General features: G+C 38.7%; 2 protein-coding genes across 2 annotated transcripts in view; one reads left to right on the top strand and one right to left on the bottom strand.

The window, feature by feature from the left end:
• Window positions 1–404: 404 nt before the first annotated feature.
• Window positions 405–1273, bottom strand: LOC122086720 (protein FAR1-RELATED SEQUENCE 12-like). Its single transcript, XM_042655701.1, has 3 exons — window positions 992–1273; window positions 719–799; window positions 405–635 (listed from the first exon to the last, which is right to left on the bottom strand). The coding sequence occupies exons 1-3, from the start codon at window positions 1271–1273 to the stop codon at window positions 405–407; spliced, it is 594 nt and encodes a 197-aa protein (XP_042511635.1).
• Window positions 1274–6394: 5121 nt separating this feature from the next.
• LOC122086658 (lon protease homolog 2, peroxisomal-like) overlaps window positions 6395–23487 on the top strand; it is a 47033-nt gene continuing 29940 nt past the window's right edge. Inside the window, exons 1-5 of the mRNA XM_042655619.1 lie at window positions 6395–6629; window positions 6911–7023; window positions 7141–7249; window positions 7437–7606; window positions 11248–11339. Coding sequence (XP_042511553.1) covers window positions 6523–6629; window positions 6911–7023; window positions 7141–7249; window positions 7437–7606; window positions 11248–11339 — 591 coding nt within the window. The 5' untranslated portion in view covers window positions 6395–6522. The remainder of the gene's footprint in view (window positions 6630–6910; window positions 7024–7140; window positions 7250–7436; window positions 7607–11247; window positions 11340–23487) is intronic.

Here is a 23487-nt window from a genome sequence, read left to right as displayed (position 1 = left end):
TCCCTTAAAATAACCTTGGAAGTAACTGTTCATCCCCTAACTTCGTTGTGTTGAGCTCATCCCAGCAAAAAAACATTTTTTCAAATAACATGGCACCCAAGGCACCTTCTGTGCGAACTTATCACTCAACAAAGAGTTGTCCTTTAAGTTATATTTCACAATCATTGCCTCCCATCATATAATAAAGTTTTCCTCTGTCCACGTACGATAGATGTTGTTATTCCATTCCATCTTAAATTTAGGATTCCTATACCATAATGGGCCAAGGTGGTCTTGGTCATGCTTCGCAACATGCCATGAGCAAAATAGATGAACTGCACTTGGTAAAACACCAGCCATGGCGGGTATAATACTGGTACATTCATCGGTAATAATTGCATTTTGTGCCTTGTCTCCCATTGCATTCATCCACACCTTGAGCAACATCCAAACATAATAGAATGCCCATGGTTGTTAACGCCTGTGACTGGCGCAAATGGCCATCGATATTGGTTCTTCTTGTTTGTTGTGTCAAAAACCACGACAACACTGAACAACTTATAAGTAGACCTCGCTCTACTATCCAGCCAAAAAATTCCACTGAGCATCCCATTGTTAGCGAAATTGATGGAATATATGAATCCAGGATCCTTAACCTGGATGGAATCAAAATAAGCGAACACGGATTGGCAGTCCACCGTTGCCTTTCATTACTTTTCATATACCTTTTGAGCATCACCTCTGACACACCAATATTATGTTGATCATTAAAGATTTCCACAATTACATCTGTAATTTGTGTAGGACCTAAACCACTCTTCTAGAGATTACCAACAATCAATTTCAAGTCATTTTATAAATGTTGGTGTTATCCAAGCCTGAATATTTGGCTAGGAAAAACCAATGGGTGATTGTGATTTGCCTCAAACTTTTCAACTACCCACCCTTTACAAGCAACTTTAATCATAATAAAAGCAGAACAACCTATCCTAACCTCTGTTCGACGACATACCTCTCTTCCCTTCTGATTCTTGTTTATATTTCTAAAACCTTCTTTATAACAAACAAACCTCTTCGATAGAACCCGTCTTGATCCATCTAACTCCCTTTTCCTTGAATAATTTGTTTGATGTAGGCGAACACTAAAACCACTCTTGCTGGAATACTCATTATAGAAACTATACGCCGCATTTAGGTCATCAAATCTCATCCCAATAGATGGAAAAATCTCTGCATATTCGTTGTCTCCACAACTTGTCCCCATTACGTCTGCATCATTACTAGGTTCATCCATGTTACCATGTTGGCCATTATCTTCAACACCATCATTTCGTTCCTATACCCACATCTACACCTATCCCCTCCTCATTTACTATAGATTCTTTTGTCTCATCGTCTGATTCTCGTACCTCATTCACCAACTGCACTCCATCAGCTTCAAAAACTTGCTCCAGATCTGATTGTTCGCTGCTTCCATAAACAAACTCTGTCAAATCATCAAATATAACATCATCTTCTAGTTCAATTAATGTTTACAAAAGAAAAGGTCTTCAAATATACCAACAATTCTGCCAGAGCCAATTACCTTTTTCCATATATAACCAAGTACTCTGAACCAACGAATCGACCTCGACCTCATCGCCCATCTCGATTAATGTCGTGCCAATCAAGATCTCTTACAAGCTTTAAGTTGTAACCAAGTTTTACAAGAAACTTATGTTCAGTGTCAAAGGCTTTTTATTTCAGTTCAGAAGAATATGAATGCCAACATCAAACTAGGCCATTTAACTACACCGATAATGGAACAAGAATACATGCATCACATGCTAAGATTTAAAAATAAAAATTATTGTTTCACAGCAATTCAATAATAACAAACCAAGGTCTACAATCTCTATGAACCATATCAACTTGCACTATTGATCACAATGCATTGCAACAATCTCTACTTTTGTTCTAAGGCACCATCACATGCCACGTAATAAAAAATTTATGAAAAAGATACTACAACCACCCACAAGAGTTCAAAAAAATCAAAACATTTTCAATGGAGACCCAATCAAATAATCATTCATAACATACATGAAGAGATAATAACAACAAGTGTATCACATTACCTACACTAGATGTAATACAAAAATGCTTGTTTTGTTCATGATTTCTAAACAAGATCCAACCCCAAGGGCCGTCGTAAAATGCATATATAATTGGGAGATACCCCACCCCCATAGAGAACCATCTGGACTGGATTTGACATATTTACAATGTCCTTTTTAGCAACATATTGCCTAGCAAAGTAAGATATATATGGGAAAACACCAATCGAAGGCGCATTTGCTACAACAATATTCAAGTAAATGAGGCATCCGGGAGTGAAATGAGAGTTTAATTTCATTTCCCACATAAAAAATCTTATCTACCATGTCTTATTCTTTTTAACTGTAATTGGGAGCTTCTGGTTCCAGTCAAGTCTTTGTCATGAATTCTAACATCTTCACTTCACTATTACAAACTAAAGAATATAAATTAAAACTTCTTCTTCAATTTACAATCGCTATTATAAAAATTGACTGGGATGATAACTGTTGAGGTTGATAGTGAATTGTCTCGCATCAGGCTATCCAAAAATTTCAAAATGTGAAAGTGAATTTAAGGAAAAAAATAAACAGTAATCAATGGGCATGCCTAACATTGTCTTCGTAGTTATTACCGGTGGACAGCCTGTTTGCAATCTGTGTTATACTATTAATTGAAGAAATTTAAAGTTTTCCGACCGACTTATCCAAACATCTATGTTACTTCAACCAATCTGGGAATGGGGATGGTTTAAAGAAAGGTGCAAGGCTGGTCAGGCAAAACACAGTTTCAGTGCTCTCAAATTACTGCTTCAGTCTATTACACAATGGAATGAACAATACCTATTATCTAACACATGCATCACAAATGCCATGGTGCCATGCTAATAGATACGTTAAGTTCACCCACCTCAGTTTATTATCCCCAAAGAGACGATCACTGCTTTTTTCCATTTTTCCCTGTTAACTTTCATATAAAGAAAATTCAAATCTCCAACTAGGACGAGAAAAAATATTATCTAAAATTTGGAACAAATCGTTAGAGTTGTTCATCAGATTGGTATATGGTTCGAAACAAATAAGATAACAAATACCAGGTTGACATGTTGGAATAGGAAAATAATAAATGGTAGATGTGTTACAGATGACAATAAATGTGATGACCCAAGAATACGACAAGTACCAGACTTGCCTGGGAGATCAGTGAGGTGTCCCCACCAAGAATACGGCAAGTACCAGGGGGTTTGGGAGATTGGTGAGGGAGTGCAAATTTTAGTCCCACATTGCTTAGGGAGAGATTACTGGGCTATTTAATAACCTTTAGCCTCCTTAACATGGCACAATGCGTTTTAAAGCCTTGAGGCTCACAGGTCAAAGAGGACAATATTGTTCAAGGTTAATGGGGCCAGAAAGTTACAATAAATATAGTAAATTGGGAGATAAGTTTTATCAGTTCGAACGACTCAGAACTACTTTGGTTTCTTTCTTCCTTTATCTTCCTTCGCCAACACCATCTCTTTTTGTTTTTTGTAAACTTTAACACTACTCTGGACAAAAAACCACGGTCAGTATGGGCACCGACAGTTGCAGAGCACATTGTTGCAAGTGGGGAGAAGATGAAGAACAAGAAGAAGAGGAAGTATAAAGAAATAAAGAGAAATGAGGAAGAGGGAGGGAAAGGCTTGAGCAGGGGATGGCTGACCAAGAGTTGTAGACAAGGTTCACAAAATGGGATAGAAAATAGGAAGGAAGACGAAGAAATGAGAAAGATGGAGATGCGTTATACAGATCCCCCTTTTTTGATTAGAAACCCTTATTTTTTCAGTGAAAGCTCAGTCGCTTCCCTCTGTTCAAAATACCATATGTGGTTTAAGGGTATACTCTACTCACTCCCTTAATTATTTCAATCTAAAGGTTTTAATCAATTTAAAAAAATCCAATGGTCAATCTAATACTAGCATATCTAATTCCTAGGTAACTTGCTAGCATTCCTAACCCTCTCCCTTTATTTAATTATATAGTCCATCTTGTGTTATTCTATTATCTTTTTTAATAGTCATTGAATCAAAGTTATAAATATCCAGTTGAAATCCGATTTATGTACACAAGGACTACTTTATAGAGTGTTTTGGTTAAGAACAGTGACTACCCAATTTATGTACACCTGTACTACTTTAAAGAGTGTTTTGGTTAATAATAATGACTTCCAATCTACCTGCGTTATTACTTCAAACTACATGCTTTGATTAAAAATAGTACTACATAGTTTTAGGTGGTGGGAGGGGGTTAAACAAAGTAGTACTACTTCAAACTACTTGCTTTGGTGTTAACAAGCTCTAAAAAGTAAGGATTTCTTTTAAGGAGACGAGAACGCTATGGAATGTGTTCTTGTGCCCAAACACAAGGGTAATGAAATAACCATCCGGTTCCCATGTTGGATGCCTTGGCACATGCTGATATTGACCCCGATTTGCCACAAGAGCTACACAGCCAAGTAGCATTCTCTCACCAATTTTTATACTCCCGTGTTTCATTAGTGGTCAACACTTTAGCTATTTGATAGATGTATTATGGTCAAGTATTCCTATCAAATGATTGAATTGTTGAAAGTTCAAAATTTATTATTGTGTAAAAAATCGGGTCCTTTGTATAATCTATTCAACAATATTGTCACACCCTAATAAAAACAAGGGGATTTTGTCTAATTAGGACAGAACTTGAAATTTTCTCTAAAGTAACAAACAAGAAATTCCTATGGAAATACAAGTGGGACTCAGTTTTTCTTGAACCACGATGATAGAATTCCGGACCTTTAACATAGGCGGACTAATGATGACCTTAGACTTGTCTGTGAATCCTTCATTATGGGTGAAAGAAAACTTTTTTCTATACAAGTGGGGTGATCAAAATTTCATTATTTAAAATTTAAAAAACAAATGATATGTTGCTAATAGATAGGAAAAAAAGTGGCAACATGGACGGGTTGCAATGCTTAAAAACATGTCTTAAACTGTTTTACTCACATGATTAATAGTGTGATAGTTTCTAACTATATGAATGGTTAAGGTCTCTTGCAACTAAGACACATTACAAATTATGTGCAAAAATTCAATCATATGACTAACTTGTATTATTTCTTCTGTTGTAATTTGGATTGATCATAATTTTGGTTCTACTTTTTTTGGATTTTAATTATATATATATATATATATATTATTTTTTTCCCCCTTCATTGTGCAAAACTTGGATTGTATTCAAATTATTTTTTAGGTAAACAAGGAAAGATGAAGTCTACATGTGAATCAAATTTTATGACCAAATGGACTTCCAAGTGATAAATATTAGTCGTACACTTTATTAAGCTCGACAATATACAATTTTAAGTTTGGCACTACGTAGATAATCCAAAATGTAATAAAAATAAAATTTTCAACATTTGTTGTATGCTAGGGAGTCGAGTGTGCTATGCAAGGAGTGACATAATATTAATCAAAAGCCATCGTGTATGAAACCTTTTGACATATTATTATGTTCAAATTTATCCATAATTTAAAAAAAATTCATCCAAAATACAATAATAAGGAAGAGAATGTTATATGGTCACATGGCCACTCTGCCGAAATATAAGAGCATAAAATGATGCCTTGCACCCCTATGAAATACAAAATATCCATGTATGTGATTCCCTTGTATGCCTTCATTGGCCCTGCACAGGGGCATGGACATGTTCTTTCAAAAAATAATATTATGTTGAGGGTTTTTTTTTTTGACTTAGGGTGTACAAAATGACCGTCACACCCTCTTGGTCGATGTCTAAGCATGTATTGTCATTGGTTGAATGAAGTGCTGGCGTAGGCATTTTGTTGGATGGGTCGAAATTTTGTTTGAATATTGACTTTAGAGCATCGTAATTTCTTATCTTTACAGCAAACTTCCAAATTAGTTGGCCCCCACCTATTGGTGCCAATTATCATTCAATCCCATCATTGTATTATTTTTGTTCGTTTTTGTTTGATTTCTGGCTTAGAAGCGATGTTTTCCAGATTCCCACTACCATTGACCCCATAAGACGATGATGCATACATCTGGTTTTCCTGAAACGCATGCCATTCACCACACTACTTCAATTGCCGCACCTGTCACTTTTCTATCTTAATCTCCCACGTGGCAATAATGACTCACTATGCACCCCACTCTCGACCTTATCTATAGGATCGACGGCTCTCGTGTTCCCACGCAATGTACCAAAATTATCTATTATTATCTAATAATAACTAAATGAAATAAAAAGTAGGGTAATTAAAAATCGAATTAGTTTTGAAAACGAAATACAAGCAGCTCGATTATTTCTGGCCTATTGATTTCGAAATCCAAGTAGAGTCAAAAACTTCTTCTTCTTCTTCGTTCCTTGCATTTCGCTGAGTCTCTCATTTGTTTTTTTCTCTTCTGAATCTTCCTAGCTCTGGATATGGCGGAATCGGTTGAATTACCGAGTCGTTTGGCGATTCTTCCCTTCAGGAACAAGGTATTGTTGCCTGGTGCGATTATTCGAATTCGATGCACCTCAGCTAGCAGGTACTTCGCTTCATCCTTTGGTTTTTCGGTGAATTGGGTGGTGTTTGATTGTATTTTGCTCAGAAACCCTAAAACTTTGATTGGTTTTCTCTCTGTTTACAGTTAAACGTATTTTCCCTTTTTTTTTTTTGGTCTTCCGGTTTGGAGAGCTTAATGCTATATATTTGAGCTCCTTCTGTGTGTACCTGGCAATGAGATTGATTTCTTTGGAAATTTTAATTTTTTAATGTTTTATTTTCATTAAATTGAGAAATACTGACTTACTGTTGGGACTTCTGTAGTGTGAAATTGGTGGAGCAGGAGCTATGGCAGAAGGAAGAGAAGGGACTAATAGGCGTCCTGCCTGTTCGGGATGCCGCAGAGACTACATCAGTGGGTTCTGCGTTATCTCCAGGTGAGCTTGACCTTAATTTTCCCCCATACTCCTCTCCCAGTTGCTTCTGATGAATGATTTGCAATTGCACATCTTAGAATCTATGATTGAGAGGAATGAACTTCTTGAATCTTAAAGGTATGGGTACTGAATCTGGGGAGAGAAGCCCAAAAGTTCGTGTTTCTACATCTGATTCTCAGAAGGTGGATGGAATAAATCAACAAGAACTAATTCACTGGCATAAAAGGTATGGCTAATTCATTAACCTTTTTAATGGCAAGTTTTTGCTTATTTGTATTTTCGCTCTCAACTGTTATTTTTCCTCGCCTTCGAATGAAGTAGAGCCATATGTTTTCGTAAGGAATTGAACTTGTGTGCTTTCTGCTAGTCAATTTAAGACATTAAATCAATAGTGTTTGACTCTTCAATTTCAGGGGAGTTGCTGCTAGAGCTCTGCATCTGTCGAGAGGAGTGGAAAAACCAAGTGGTAGAGTCACATACATTGTTGTTCTTGAAGGTTTGTGCAGGTTCAGTGTACAAGAACTTAGTGCAAGAGGAACCTATTACGTTGCCCGGATCTCTCGTCTTGATATGACCAAGGCTGGTAAGCAGTCTTTTCTGTTTTCTTGTTCTATGAATATGACTGTTTTTTTTTTTTTGGTTTGATGGATATAAATACGACATTTCTTTGTAGAGAATTTTTTCTTGGTGGATCTTAGATGGCATTGAATGCTTTTCTATCTAGAAGAATTCTACCACATGACATTTAATGGTTTGCATAAGTTTCTCTATTCCTCCTTGCTTTTTGACAGTATTCAGTCTAAAGCAGTAAGCTTAACCTGCTAACCAGTTGTACACAATCTCATACACCTTGTACGCTAGGGGTGTCAATTCGTGGCCCGACCCGACTAAACCGACCTGGACCGACCGTTTATAGACCGGCCCGGCCCGGATCGTTTATTAAACGTGTCGGGCTTGAGCCCGGCCCATTTATAAATGGTCGGTCTCGGTTTTGCTACTTGGACCGTTGGGTGCCCGACTGAGACTGACCGAATAACGCCCGACCGAGACCGGCCTATTGTGCACCGACTTGGCCCAACCCTTTAATGATTGTAGAATACCTATTTTCCCCCCAAATTAAAGAATAAAAACTAAAAAGTAAAGACATGTTCACATTTTAAATAATGATTATATTTGGTATCATTTATTGATTTATTTTCATTTTTTTGGGCTTGCATGAGTGGGCCGGAATATAAGAGCACATTTTAAAGAGGGCCCGTTTAAAAACCGGTTAAAGCCCGTTTAACATTAAACATGTCCGTAGTCCGGTTAAGGCCCGACTAAAGCCTGATTAAGGTAACCCGATTATAGCCCGAGGCCGACCGACCGAATATAAAGTGTACCATGCCCTCAATAACTAAGCCCGATTAATTAAATGGGCGGACACGGTGTAGCCTTTGAAAGTCTTCAAACCCGATTAAGCCCGACTGAAACCGGACCGGCCCGACCGGTTGACAACCCTATTGTACGCCATCTGGTCAACTTCATTGTCAGAACTTCCTTCAACATGTCTGTAGAAATTATCTAAGCCAACAACACTTAGCGCTTAAACTGCTTGATGATATTTTGTAAATTTCTGTGGACATTCCAATTATGTGTCTGTGTACACAGTTGTTGACTTCAGCAATGAACTGAACTGATGTGTAAGGACTTTAAGGTGCCATTTGGTAATGCTCTAGTGAGTGTTTCTGCTGTTCTTTTGTTTTGTGGGAACACAAATAAAAACACGTTTGGCAACGCCAATTTGTTTTTGTGTTCCCATGGAACGAACAGGGCATTTGGAACATGTTTAGTAGTCTCGGTTTATATTTGAGAGGGCGGACCTTGGTGCAACGGCTAGGTTGCTCCATTGCGACATAGTGGTTGCGAGTAGTCAGGAAACAACCTCTCCACGAAGCAGGGGTAATGCTGTATACATTATGATCCTCCTTTGAACTCCGCAGTGGCGGGAGCCTAGTGCACATGGTGCGCCCTTTTTATTTGTGATGGGTGTTTTGGTGTGTGACTTAAGTAGGTCGGTGGTATGGTTGTATGCTGGTTTATTTCTTATATAAATATATTCCCTCACTTTTAACAACTCAACCGTTGGCTGGATTCCTCTCCTCTCTTATCTCTATCGATCTCTCTTCTTCTTCTGCCTTGATATTGTCACAGGACAGAAATGGGAGAGAAAGAAGAAACAAAAAAATGAAACTTTTCTTTTGTTCCGGGAACATATTAAAAAAAAAAAAACCACAAGCTGTCCTGATACCAAGTTATCTTCCCGATAACATCATGTCCCAGGCATTTCCCTTCTTACATTGATGCTGCTTCTGGGTTTTCCTTCTTCCTCCATCGTCTTCTCTTCTTTAGTTGTCCTAGGAACCCTATTTTTCACTCTTCATGCCATCTTCATCTCTCATTTCCCTGGTATACTTCACAACCATACACCTTTTCTTGCTGTTGTTACACCATGAATCTCGGCCATCTGCCTCCGGAATCTGAACCCCTTGTCGACAATGATCTAATGTTAACCGCAGGTGTGAATTCCAATGATTCGGTTGAGGTTTTATTCTATTTTTTAATTTTTAGTAATTTTTCAGGGTGTGAAATCTGTTTATGTTCACCTCTAACCCTCGCTTGTTGTCTATTTTCTGAATTCTAAATGTTTGATTCTATGACGTACCGTGAAAACACATTGGCTATGTCTGATATTAGTGAGAATGATCTGCCTTCTGCTACTTAGTTATATTATATCAAATCATCCGTTGCAGCATTTTTTATCCATTCCTGGGTTTGTTCTGATTTTGATTTACACGTCATCCAGACGGGGAGGGGGTTGTAAAGGTACAATTGGTTACATTTGAGGTTCCAATGCACTCTAGTATTGATTCCCTGGGCTGCAAACTGAAAAAGAAGATGAAGGCCAACAAAAGAAGCAAGAAATTGGAGAGAGATCAGTTGTTAAGGGTAGACCGGCAGAGGGAGGAATGACTACGGTGGTCGTTCTCAGCATAGAGAGGAGGGATCGAAAAGATGAGAGGGAGATCGGCAGCTGGAAAACGATGGGGACTGTGATCGTCAAAGATCAGGTGGACTGCGGAGAGAGATGGAGATGGTGGTCTGGAGCATAACTGATCAGAAACATTTCTTACCACTGGATTGAGGACCAAGAAAATAAATTACTTAACACCCTTTATGTGATCTTGGAGTTAGAAATCCGTTATTACCAAATATAGCCACAGACAGGATATTCAATCTACCATCCCTTTCTAGCAAATGTTTCCAAGAGGTTTCATCCCAAATGCCATAAATTATAGTCATGCAATGGAAATTGATATCTCGTTTCTTGATTGAGACAATATTACAAATGGCAATCTTGTTATAATATCAGTGTATCACAATTTCATTTCCTTAAAGTACATTATCAAATTCTGCACTTCTTCTGTTTGAAAACTTTATTTTGCCACATGGTCAACTCTGTTTGGGCTCAAATGACAAATGAGTAGGGACCACAAAATCTGGGCCACATATGAGCTGCCAAAAAAGGCGTACCCAGTGCACAAGGCTCGCGCCACTGCAGGGTCTGGGGAGGGTCATAATGTACGCAGCCTTACCCCCGCTTTGCAGAGAGGCTGTTTCCCAACTTCAACCTGCGACAACTAAGCTGCAATGGAGAAACCTATAAACCAATATAACCTACAATTAACATAAACTGAGACTACCATCCTTAACATGTTCTGAATGCCTGGTTCGTTCCGTGGGAACATGTTAAGTATGGTAGTGAACAGCCCATATAAAAACTATTAGGCAATTGATGGGTGAGTCATATCCTGGAAGTGGCTGGAGCTACAACTTAAGTGGTGAACTTATTTTGCTGAGCTCTAGTTCAATCATTGATTCTTGCTATAGCAGCTCTCTGACTGGCCTCTGGATGTAGTTGCATACAATTTACATAATCTACATTTCATGTGATGAGGCTTATGCTGACTTTACCTCTTGTTGCAAAGCAGGGATTTATTTTTTCTTAAGTTATATTGCCCGTTTTACAAAAATTTAGACTGGTAGAAATATTTATGTCATAGTGCAACAAATACTCAGAGCTTTTGGAAAAAATATTTTCAGTGAATGGTGGATGTTGAGAGCTAGATTCAAGTTATCGCCTTTCAAATTGCTGAGATGCTTTCTCATTTTTATCTTAACTAGAGTTGGATCAAGCTGAACAAGATCCTGATCTTATAGCACTGTCTCGACAATTCAAAGCTACTGCAATGGAGCTGATCTCTGTTCTCGAGCAGGTAAAACAAATGGGCAGGATAGTTTCATTTTCTACTTTGGGGGTGTTCAAAAGGTTAATTGTGACATGAATCATAGCATGCCTATGAGTACATAAGAAATATTTGCTTCTGCTTTTGGGATTTCGTTCCACCTCAGAACATCCGTAATGTCATATTGTTGCCCTGTCTACAGCATTTTTGCTTGATAAAAGTAGTTTTTTTTGCCAGATTAATGTTTTAATCTAAATAAAGCTGAAGTTTGAAATTTGCGGTTGTAAGAGCCATTGTGACCATAAAAAATTGGTTAATGATCCAGCTTTATTTGACATAAAGTTTGCAAGATGTAATAATATACAGATATCAAATGTACAGATGTAATAATATACAGATATGCCCAATGGAATATCGGTTTTTTGGTTGTGAAATACTATCAAACCGTAACAAACAACAGCCAAAGAAGAAGGAAGAAGAAGGAAACTGAAGGGAGAGAGAGAGAGAGAGAGAGAGAGAGAGAGAGAGAGAGAGAGAGAGAGTCTAGTCGATACCTCCATATTGCTTACGTAATTAACTGTTATGTGTAAGAACAAATATGGACATGACTTAAACAATCTAATTACAACTTTACCCATAACTCACTACATACTACCAAATATACTCTTAGAATAGTGTTAAGACCAAATAACACTGGTAACACTTAACATTCTCCACTCTCACTCAAGCTGGAGCGTAGTGATCTCTCAGATTCCTCTTCAAGCTGGAGCGTAGAGATTTCCCATGCCCAGCTTGGAAACCATTGAGGAAGGCAGGCTTAAACAATGCCTTAGTAGAGTAAACTTATCACCGAGTTGATTGCTGGAAGTAACAAACGGAGTGAAAATCAGTTTTTGCATGACAACATTCCGCAAAAAGTGACAATCGACTTCAATATGTTTCGCCCTTTCATGGAACACCGGATCAATGAAAATATAAATAGCAATCTGATTGTCACAATACATCTCCATGGGTTTAGTGACTGAAAAACCCAATTATTGAATGAGAGATTTCAGCCACATTAGTGCTCTATACTCAACTTCTGCACTTGACCGAGCTACAATAGTCTGCTTCTTATTCCTCTAAGACACAAAATTATCACCAACAAATGTGCAATATCTAGTAGTAGACCTGCAATCATTGGCAACAGCAGCCCAATCAGCATCATAGTAACCACAATATTAGTATTATGATGTCTATAAGCAAGACCTTTCCTGGGAGCACCTTTAAGATATCTCATTTTGTGACAAGCAACATCCTAGTGGGTCTGTTTAGGATTCTCTATAAACTGATTAACAGCCCCAACAACAAAAGATATATAGGAAGAAGTAACAGACATATACATAAGCTTTCCAACCAGCCTTTTGTATTGATGTTTATTCACAAAATCTTTGTCATCACACGCCTCAAGTTTCAAATTAGGATTCATAGGTTATAAATTGGCTTACAACCCTACATGCCAGTTTTAGATAGAAGATCAAGCACATACTTCCCCTTTTTGGTATAAACAACTTCAATTCCCAAGAAATACCTAAGCATCCCTATGTCCAATTGAAAGTTTTGTCGTAGATATGCCTTGACATCTTCATTGCCAGAAGATTCATTACCAGAAAATGATAATACCATCAACGTACACAACAAGAATGACGACCTTGGCCCCTTGATGACAGACAAATATAGAGTGATCAGAGAAGCATTGAGTGAACCCGTAACCACCAATAACGATGTAGCTAACACAGGACACTAGAACTAGAAAGTTGTTTTATTGAGTTAATTTTGATTATTTTATCCTTCGATAGAGTTGTAGGTAGAGTTCCAGTTAGAGTTAAGGTCTTTTAGTTTTGGATTATAATTTTTTTTTGGGATGAATAAATAATTTCATTACCAAGAGGAAGAATATACAAGGGAGGGAGGGGGCCTAAAGGAGCAAGCCCTCGAAGGAGGGAGAGCCACAACAAGGGGCAGAAAGCCCAACTAAAAGGAAGGGAACATCAAGGGGGGAGATAATAGTGACGTGGAGTTCCCAAGAGACAACAGTGAACTTGTTCCATGGGGAATCAGAAACTGGGTGATGATGGAAACATCCAAGTTTGGAGCTGATAGCGAAGAAGATGGCATTCCAAATATTATTGAAAGAACGAGAATTGAAAGTCCATCTTTTTTTTAAAGATTACGTTCCGTCCAAATATGGTGGCACCAAAGGCAAGCTTCCCAACGGTCAGAAATGCTAGATCCACCAAATGTCATGTCAACCCATATCCATTCTCTAGAAAGGGGAAGGATAGTTCTACGGGCCGGCCAACAGAATCTAAGGACTCTCTTCCAGATATTAGCAGAGAAGGGGCAAGTGAAAAAAAGATGCTCAATATCTTCGGTGCCATTCCAACACAGACAATAGGAGAAGGGGACTTGAATGTGCTGGTATATGAGGAAGGACTGTTTAAGTCTTTAAATATGTGTGAGATTAAGGGCTTTTTCTCCTTTCTTCCCCCTCCCCTTTCTAGGGGCTTGTATATTCTTTCTCCTTTGGTAATTAATTAAATTATTCGCCCAAAAATAGAAGGTTTATTGGCAGATTTGAAATTGAATGAAGTTTTGGGGTAATACCTTGGATGCCAAGAGCTCGCTTCTTCCCACCCCTTGTGAGACCCTCTTCTCCTTATTCTTCCTCTTCTTTCCAACTGGTTTTTGTGATCTTCACTATGGGGCGACAATACCAGATCTAAAAGAAACCCTTGCTGACCCATTAACCCCAATCGATTGGCCTTGAGTTTTGGAGCATTGAATCATCACCATAGGGAGATTCATACCCAAAAGCTTCCGTTGCTCTGAGATTCTAGCCTTTGAAGAGACCTGCAACTGTGAAGTTTGCCAGGTCTGATTTCAGGGATTAAATACTCATTGTTTAGTTGATTTCTGCGATTACTTCTTGCTGTAATCAATAGAATATGGCGAGGAGATTCTACACTTGAAAGTTTCAGTCCATTCCAAGGCCTAAGCAGTGAGAATCTTCACTTAGGAGTTGAAGTGGCCTCCGCTGGTTCTGGGTGAGTTACAAGGTTGAAGATGACTCTCCAACCGTGAGTTATGTTTTAACCCTTTTTTTTTTTCCAGACTTTCCCATTATACCCTTATGAAGTTCCTTTATGCTACTTTGTCCTTATTTTGCTTTCCATTCCAAGTTTACTTCTTTCACCATACATTACATTCCTCTTTTAAGTTGAAGTTTCAAAATTACGATTGAAACAGAGGCCAATCAAGATTAACAACCAAGGAGATAAGAACACGAACAGAATTAAGATGAGCCACTAAAGAGAAAGTCTCAAAATAGTTGATGCCATACGTCTGAGTGTATCATTTGGCAACCAAGCAAGTTTTCAGCAGCTCAACTGAATCATATGGTTGGTACTCAATAGTGTGAGCAAAATCTTCTTCATGTAATACCTGCTCAATTTAGTCGGGAAAATTGATTTTATGAAACCATGTGCTATGGCTCGAATCCGTAGTCAATCTTATTTCTGATAGGAGCAGTTGAAAATTGAATCCCATTTTTCCCAAAAATAAAATGAAATAATATATTAATATATATTTAGTTTAGAAATAAGAAAATTAATAAAAAAAATTAACCAAAACAAAAAAAAGGGGCGAAGTTATACAAAAAGAACTCTTTTCGATTTTGTCCTATTAGCTAGATTCTCCATTTTTTTTTTCCTGTTAGTGAATAATTTGTCCAATCTGTGGATCTGATTCGAACGGATGATTCATGAATAATCTGATTTCTAATTATAGAATTTTTATTATTTGATTTTTTTCTATTTTGAATGTCACTCGATTCATTTACTTCCTTCAATTGAAATAATCGAATTGATTTCACTTTTGTAAGGTCTTTCATTATTATTTTTTTTAAAAAGAATGTCCTGGATATCCTTGGCTATGCTATGAAACATCACATTGGCAGCCACAGAAGGCTCCGTACTATTCCACAACCAACAAAGTATGTTGGCATTCTCTGATGTCCATTCATTATACTCAGTAGAAGTCGTAGCAGTTTGTGGTTTAGTGAAATACTCGATCTTTCGTTTAGCAGTGATTAAAAAAAACTCTAATAGCCTATGCTCGTAGTAAATAATTTGATGCACCATTAAGTTGATAGAAGTGATAAAGATGTTGAAAGAGTCCATGGAGGGTTTCGAATCACCTATGAGATATGAATAAATCCAAATATAACCATATATAACCAGCAGCCAAAGATAAAGAGTCAATAAAAATCAAAACCAAGAGATAACCACAGTGAAGAAATAATAAGAATTAGATTCTTTATCCTTTAAGGTGATTGGCCCCACCCCAAGCCCTCTACTCCCCTGAATTATTGGTCATTTAGAATGTCTTGCCTCCTGTCCCCTTAGGGCCTCGTGGTAGGGGTGACATGGTCTTCTGGCTCTCATCCTCCAATGATCTCTTCATCTATTTCTCTGTTTGGGATTTCGTAAGAGCTTGTGGGCCCTTCTCTTCTTGGTGAAAAATTGTTTGGTTTAAAGATCACATCCCCCCACCATAGCTTTACTGTCTGGAGGGCCCTGTCCTTGCCTTCCAACCAGTCCTTCCTCATTCATTGCTGGATTCCCATCTCTCCCCCTTGTTTATGTTGGAATGGTGTTGAAAATGCTGGCTACCTTTTTTTTGCTTGCCCTTTTGCTTCTACAGTTTGGAAAAGAGTCTTGGGAAAATGCTGGCCTAGCAATAGAAGAATTCTCCCTCTTGCACGAAAATGTGATGTGGATGGAGATCCTATGTTTGGGCTCCACAACCGCAGGAAGAAGAAGAACAAGAACCAGAACCAGAACCAGCCGTAAACTTGTTCTGATATTCCCCATGGCCCATCAAGCAGCAAGCAGATGGCCACAATTTTGTCCTTTATGTCATCCTAGCCAACAGCCATCGATTGGAGTTCTAGAATTTTCCAGCTTTGTCCATCAATTTCTTCAAACAAGGCTGTATTCCTATGCTTGGCCAGCAAGCATCGATTTCAGCATTAGAGAAAGTCTTGTTTCTATTTTTGATATTTTTTGTTTAAGTCTTAACTAGCAATCTTTGTAATTTAGGAAGCTCCTTTTCTCTGGTTAGGAGTTTCTATTTCTATAACTTTACTTTTAGTTTAGTTTCCTATTTCAGTTAGGATAACAAAGTCAATACATCCCCCTCCCAAAAACCCTAATGCTCGTGAGAAAGAAAGGAGAACCCCATAGAGTTGCTGCCTGGAACAACTTGGCCTCACGCCGGGCTGCCCCTCCCCCTCCCCATCCTTTCCTCTCCTTCTTCTCTCATCCTCTCGCTCTCCCTCTCATCTTCTGCTCTCCTTCTTTTCTTCTCCACCCTCTTCCTCTGATCCTTTTCTTCTTCTTCTTCTTCTTCTTCTTCTTCTTCTTGGGTCTCACACGTTTGGGAGGTCGTGATCCACCCATTGCCGTCTCCCCATACCTTCCACTCCCGTCTTGACTCTGATCTGGTGATGGTCTTGCCGGGATCCCCCTGATCCCCCTTGTAGGACTTGTTGGCTCCTTTTTCCACCGGCGTTCTCTGGGCTTGCCGCTACTCTTCCTCTTCCTCGAGTTGCTGCTTGATCGGGTTTTGCTATGTAGCCATCCATCCGCTGCTCCGACATGCTCCTTGACTACTTCGTTGGCTCGTCCCACCCTCTGTTGATGCTTGCAGGGCCTGTTGCACTGTTTGAGTGTGCCTTTGTGCCGTTGACCTAGCCAAGCTCTCTTTTGGATCCTTGGTAGACTGAACATTTTCTCACATTTGCTCCTTGATTGAATAATTGTCTCGGTGGTTTCTTGGCAAGCTCTTTGCAAGGCTTGCAACACGCAAGGTTGCCAGCCACGCTCGGCCGACAGCCGCCTTGCCGTTGCCCTCCGAAAGGCCAACTTCTCTCTTGGGCGTGGCCCTCCGCAAGGACCACGCCCCCACTGCCGTGCTTGCCTTTTTTGGTTGAACTTCGATTAATGTCTTGACGGCTGGAAGTGGAAGTGACGGGATCTGTTGGTAGGGTTTGGTGGAACTCTACCTGTTTTTTTCCCTATTTTCCCCTCCTACTTTGGGCTTTTGGGTTTTTGTTCAGCCCATGTGGGCTTTTGAATTTTATGTTGTTGGGCTTCTGGCTCCTTTTAATTATGCCCATGTGGATTTGTGTTGTATTAGACATGTCATTTGTGACATGTCTTCCACTCAAGCTCACTGGGCCTTGGATGCTATCCTTTTGGACTTTGGTTAGTAATCTCCCTTAGGGGATATATTCTCCCTCCCCCTTCTTTTAATGCATTTATTAATTCACCCCCAAAAAAAAAAAACAAAGTCACTACTTTCCATACTTGTAACAGCTTGGCCAAAGCTATAAAAGCCCCCCAATTGATTGTAAACATTACACAATTATTTTGAATGAAAGTTTGCTGCTGCTACCCTCTAAAACTAAGAGTTTTGTTTAACAACTGAGATAGCTGTCGCCTGTCGGTGAGAGACCTAAGACTGAGAAAGCCTAGCCCCCACCCACATCTATCCCATTTTCTACTTTCTATGCCTCTTCTTCTTCTATTTTATCTACTTTTATTGTGAGAGTGAGAGAACCAAGCATCAGCAGCTCTTGAAGACTTGTAAAGAACCTGCAGCCCAGATGTAGATCCATAATCTGCTGGAGCTTTGGACCTGCTGTTTCTCCCAAATTTGAAGCCATCTAAAGACACCCTTTTAGGGTTTTATTGGTGGTCCTAGGAGAGGGACTCAACCAAGGTTTGGGCCCCATCCTTGGGCTTGAGAGGTACAGACAATCTCCCAACTTAGACCTAATACTGCCCTAAATTTGGCTGCATCCATATCTCTTCAACCTTTGCCCTGTTACAAAATCTGTTCTAGGGTTTTGTCAAGCACGTTGAGGCCACCACTCTTGGGCTCTACTGAGCCTTGCTGTGTGAGTTCTTAGTTGAAGCTGATTTGACCTAATTTCTGAGTCTATAATCAGATCTGTTCCTTTCTGTTGAATCTGATCTGTTCTAAGTATTTGTTGGATGATTTGTTTATTGGGACTTGTTACCCTTTGTAATTAGTTTTACATTAGAATGTAATGTAAGGCTTGGTAGGAACTACCTAACCCCAGTTAGGATCCCAAAACTCCAATTAACAACTCGTCAAACCCTAGGGAAATCTGGAATCAGACTTATTAAGTCCAAATCTGGGCAGAAATGAGGAAACCTGCAGTTGGCTGTAGGAAGCTCTGATGGAACTCAACTTCTGATTGAGTGCTCCTCTTGTGGTGCTAATCAAACCTTCCAAAGGGTTTTGTAACCTGATCTCAGGTTTGGGAGATCTGAAAATAGGTTCCAATAAGGAAACTAATGCTGGTCTTCAAGAACAGGTGATAGGAACTTCAACTGGCCACCGCGATTGGATCGAATGGACCTCTTGGGGGCTGGAATGAAACCCCCAAAAGGGCTTGAGGAATGGAGGACATATGTGGGAGGTATGGCCAATCGAAGGGGCCTTCAAACCATGAAAATGTGAGATCGATTCTGGTCACCTTGGCTGGTCTTCAATCAGATTTGGTAGCTTATCCTTGGGTCTTCAAAACAAGTACTTCAACACTCTCAGATCACTCTCTCACAAGTTGGATCAAAGAAGAAATCAAAAGAGAAAGAGAATTGGATGGAAGGTTGAGAACGCCCTGGGGGGGGGGGGTCTTAGGTTTTGGGCATCCCACTCCTCAAGGGTTAGGCATCTCACCTCTCAAAGATTTAGGCATCTCACCCTCTCTCAAATATCAACTTTCTCAACCAAGAGTTGTTACTCAAAAGTCATTAATTCTTTATTGTCCATAATCGATTACAGCAGCTCCATTATATAGTAGTTCCAGCTTACAATTAGAAAGTAACAAAAAAGGAAACTGACATAGGAATAGAAACTCAATAAATTCTCCTAAATAAGCTACTTGTTAACGAAGCAAATCTGAAAATAGAAACTCCTAACTAGCCTAATATTTACTAACAGGCCATACTTGACTTGGGAATCAAGCCATTGCTAGAAAAGGAAACAAAATCCTAAGTTGTATTGCTGAGATCGTTGGCTGCTGCTGGACTCCTTGTGGCTTCTTTCTTCAATATTAAGGGACAGCTGGAGGGCTTTCTAGAAGCTCCACTTGAAGACACAATTGCAAGGGTTACTGTTCATAACTTGTGAACATTGTTGCTGGCCTGAGGGGACTAATGTGGGGGCTGGCTGATCCAACATTGGACCTGATTCGATGGGGCCAGCGGCCCCTTCCTTATGCAAGCTTGATCTACATCAGAATGGATTTGGGTGGATATGACTTTTGCTGGGAATTCATTTGTGATGTCATTGGCAAGCTCGCTTTCAATGCTACTATCAACCATATTTGGATGGAGCGTAATCTCTGTAGATGGTCCTCTAATAAGATTTGGATGCCCATATCTTTTGATGTTAGCTCCAAGCTCTCCATGTTACCTTCCCATCATAGTTTTTAAGGTGCTGGTGCGACAGAGGCGTTTGAGGGCTTGTCGGAGCGCCTTAGCAATATGGCGGGTATAAAGCGTTGCCTTATTGACTAAAGCGTTCTTGTGTACTTTTTTTTATAAAACCAATCTATTTGACTCAAATACTAGTTAAATCCTATTACTCATATGCTAAATAAATATTAAATGTTTATATTCATACCAATGTAAGATATTCATCAAGAAAACAAATCAGTAAAGTGAATAAACTAAGTTCATCATCAATTCATCATCAATCATCAATCATCAATCATCAATATTCAATCATGAATCATCAATATTCAATCATCAATCATCATAACATATTAACATATAATATAAATACATAATTGTGAAACAAAATTATAAATATAAAGAAAAGAAGACATAAAATATACAAATATTTATTATACTTACCTCTATGATGCCATAATGAGTGCCTAAGCCCTAAGGTCATCCACTATATTTCTACTCCTGTCAAAGAAGTAATTAAGAACTTAGAATTAAAATACATCGAAAGTAAAAATGGAGATGCCAAATTAAATGGATGAGAAGTGACTAAACTGGGGATTCTTTATCATTCTAAAAAACTTTAAACTTCAATGAAGCTAAAACATAAAATAAACTAAAATGCTAAGAATTTAGTAAACAAAGAAAGTCAAATATTTAAAAGTTCAAGGACTCAAAAAACTTTAAAGTTTAAAGACTCAAAATACGTCAAAGTTCTAAGACTCAAAGACTTTCAATCCAAATCAGTAATTAAATTAAAATCTTCTTCTTCAACTGCATTTTGTTGCTGGCTTGCATCATCTGGAGCTATGCCATAATCATCCTCAATGTTTTCATCATCACGAATATCCTCTTCACTCATCTCATCCACTTCTTCATCTGACGAATCCTCAAGCTCAACCCTCCTACCACGCCGGGTATAGCAAAGATTGGTTCCACTGGTAGATGCTGGAGCCCTCCTTGGTCTATTGTGGCCTTGATATGATGAAGATGCTCCAAGTGCTCTATCAACGTCTCTCCAAGTGATATCATTCTCAGGATGCACTAATTCATCCTCTGATTCACCAATCATCCACTCACTACTCCAATTAAGATCATCGAGCAACAATGGATTGTAGTTTCTACATTGTTCTTTTCTTTCTTGGAACCTTGCTTGAAGTCGGCGATTATATTGAATGTAGACAAGATCATTTAACCGCTGATGCTCTAACCTATTCCTCTTCTTGGTGTGAATCTGAAAAACATTAATAATATGAGGTTATCTACTTATCTTCAATAAAACCATATTAAGTGAAGTACATGTACTATTGTACTCATAACTCAATAGTCAATACTCACACATTCAAATGTGCTCCAATTGCGCTCACAACCAGAAGATGAGCAACAAAGACCAAGTATGCGCAATGCAAGCTTTGAAAGGTCAGGAGCAGTACTTCCATGTCGAGACCACCAAGAGACTATAAATATATAATATAAAAAAATAAGTTAAGTAAAAAATCAACATACAAAGTTCTAAACTAATTAGAACTTTAAAAGGAAATATACTTACTAGGATTCAACTTGTCCCTTTGTCTAATCGCCATGTCCTTTGCAAAACTTCCTTGAACAGTGGTATACTTGTCAACCTGGACAATGATCTTATCTTGCAAGGTCTCATCAGGCACCAACCTTACAAGAACATCATTGAAGGCATCACTTGCTTTTTGAGCCAAGTCCAACTCATTATCAGGATTATCTGCTATTGCCTTAAAGAAATTGTTTGGATTGAGGAAAAAGACAACTAAATATATTGATCCAATCATCATAGTCTCACAACGGTGATCAACAATCGCTATGATTTTCTTCCATTTCCCTTCATCATCTCCAAAATTTTTTTTAATGTTCTTCTTTGCCACTTGTATTGCCATATATACTTCAGGCATAGCAGACAATTCATCACCATCTACAATCCTCAAGAGTTGAAGAAGATGCTGTGATGCTCTTATACAATCCATCACATCATTCCAGAATGTTGTAACAAACACAGTCTCAGAAGCATTCTTCCCTGTCTCTGTAGATGCAAGCTTAGAACGGGATCATTTATCATCAACAAATAATTTTTTCAAAGATTCTCTGTGCTTGTATAAGCTCTGGAGTGTTAAAAAGGAAGAGGCAAATCTAGTCACTCCAGCCCTCACTAAGTCTCCTCCTGTTTTTTGCCTCATGGCTTCAAGAAGACGAGTGTGCCTGTAGATGAATGCAGTCAATTCCCTGCCCTTCGATATAACAGACATATAAGAGCGTAATTTGCCTACTTCCTCCATCATAAGGTCTATGCAATGAGCTATACATGGATTCTAAAATAACCTCTTCCTTTTCTCCATTAGTAGTCGACCCGCTGCAACATAGTTGGCAGCATTATCAGAGACTACTTGAACCACATTATCTTCACCAATCTCTTCAACCTTACTATCAAGTAGCTTAAATAACATTTCAGATGTTTGTGATTAGCTAGATGCATCCACAGACTCCAAAAAAAAAGGTCCCCTCCAGACAATTGACAAGAAAATTAATTAGGTGCCTTCCTCTCTTGTTTGTCCACCCATCTGACATGAGTGTGCACCCATGTTTCCTCCAATATCCTTGATACTTCACCTTTAACTCATCAATTTTATCCTTTTCAGACTTCAAAAAGAGGCCCCCTATAGTCATGAATTGAAGGGGGCTTGAAACCTGGTCTATATTGACCAATTGCCTCTACCAATTCCTCAAAACTCCTTAACTTCAAGCATTAAATGGAACACCACTTTCATAAGCCCACCTTGCAAAGTAAGAACGAAGTTTATCTCTTTCTTCTTCTCCTCTTACTCGGTTCTCCATTGTTGTTTGATATGAACCTTTATCCCGCCTATCTGCAACCACTTTTTTAGGAGTCCTTCTCGCATGCTTATCCATGAGACCCCTTACTTGTTGTTTGGATTGTGTTGGAATGATAGCTTTATTTCTTCTTGAAGTTGTCTAAGAGCTAGGGATAGGAAATGAGACCCCCAAATCAGATACTATATCCTGTTGTGGTTCCGTTACTTCTGTAGGTCCATCACTAACATCCAAATCATCCAAACAATCAAAGTTCCTCTTCCTCTGGTTCTTCAATATTGCATCTCTCATTTCTTTAGCAATTGCTTCAGTTGTTTTCACACACTTGGCTACATCTCTATAGCCACCAATAAGATGTTGCTTCAATCGTTTTATTTCTCCCTTGACATCCTTCCCACAAAGGGTACATTTAATCCAATTTCTGTCTGATATGTCAGGCCAATATTCATATTTCCATCCAGGATCATTTGATTTAGCTCTCCTTTTCGGATCCTTGCTTGGATCAATCGTTGATTGTGCAGTAGCAGCAGTACTTGTATTTTCACCCCCACTGCTACCACCAATTGTTTCCATAGATGAGTGGATTCAACTTGTCTCTTTGTCTAAGACTGTAATGTGAAAAGGTAATCAGAATAAGAAGGTTGTAATCAGACTCTAATGTCTCTAAATTTATTTTAATAAATATGTTAAGCCCTAATGTTATTAAAAAAAAAAAAAAACCTGAACCTACACTTATC

Source organism: Macadamia integrifolia, chromosome 8 (genome assembly GCF_013358625.1).
Source record: "Macadamia integrifolia cultivar HAES 741 chromosome 8, SCU_Mint_v3, whole genome shotgun sequence".
NCBI lineage: Eukaryota > Viridiplantae > Streptophyta > Magnoliopsida > Proteales > Proteaceae > Macadamia > Macadamia integrifolia.
Note: the sequence above shows the minus strand (reverse complement) of the source record. Positions and strands in the feature narration are given on the sequence as shown.

What these genes read in the sequence shown, in the direction of transcription:
- LOC122086720 (XM_042655701.1), bottom strand. Translation starts at nt 1,273, where the DNA reads ATGGATGAACCTAGTAATGATGCAGACGTAATGGGGACAAGTTGTGGA. An exon ending in AGAATCAGAAGGGAAGAGAG is followed by an intron (nt 800 to 991) that starts GTATGTCGTCGA and finishes GGTAATCTCTAG; the next exon opens with AAGAGTGGTTTAGGTCCTAC. An exon ending in ATAATATTGGTGTGTCAGAG is followed by an intron (nt 636 to 718) that starts GTGATGCTCAAA and finishes GATTCCATCCAG; the next exon opens with GTTAAGGATCCTGGATTCAT.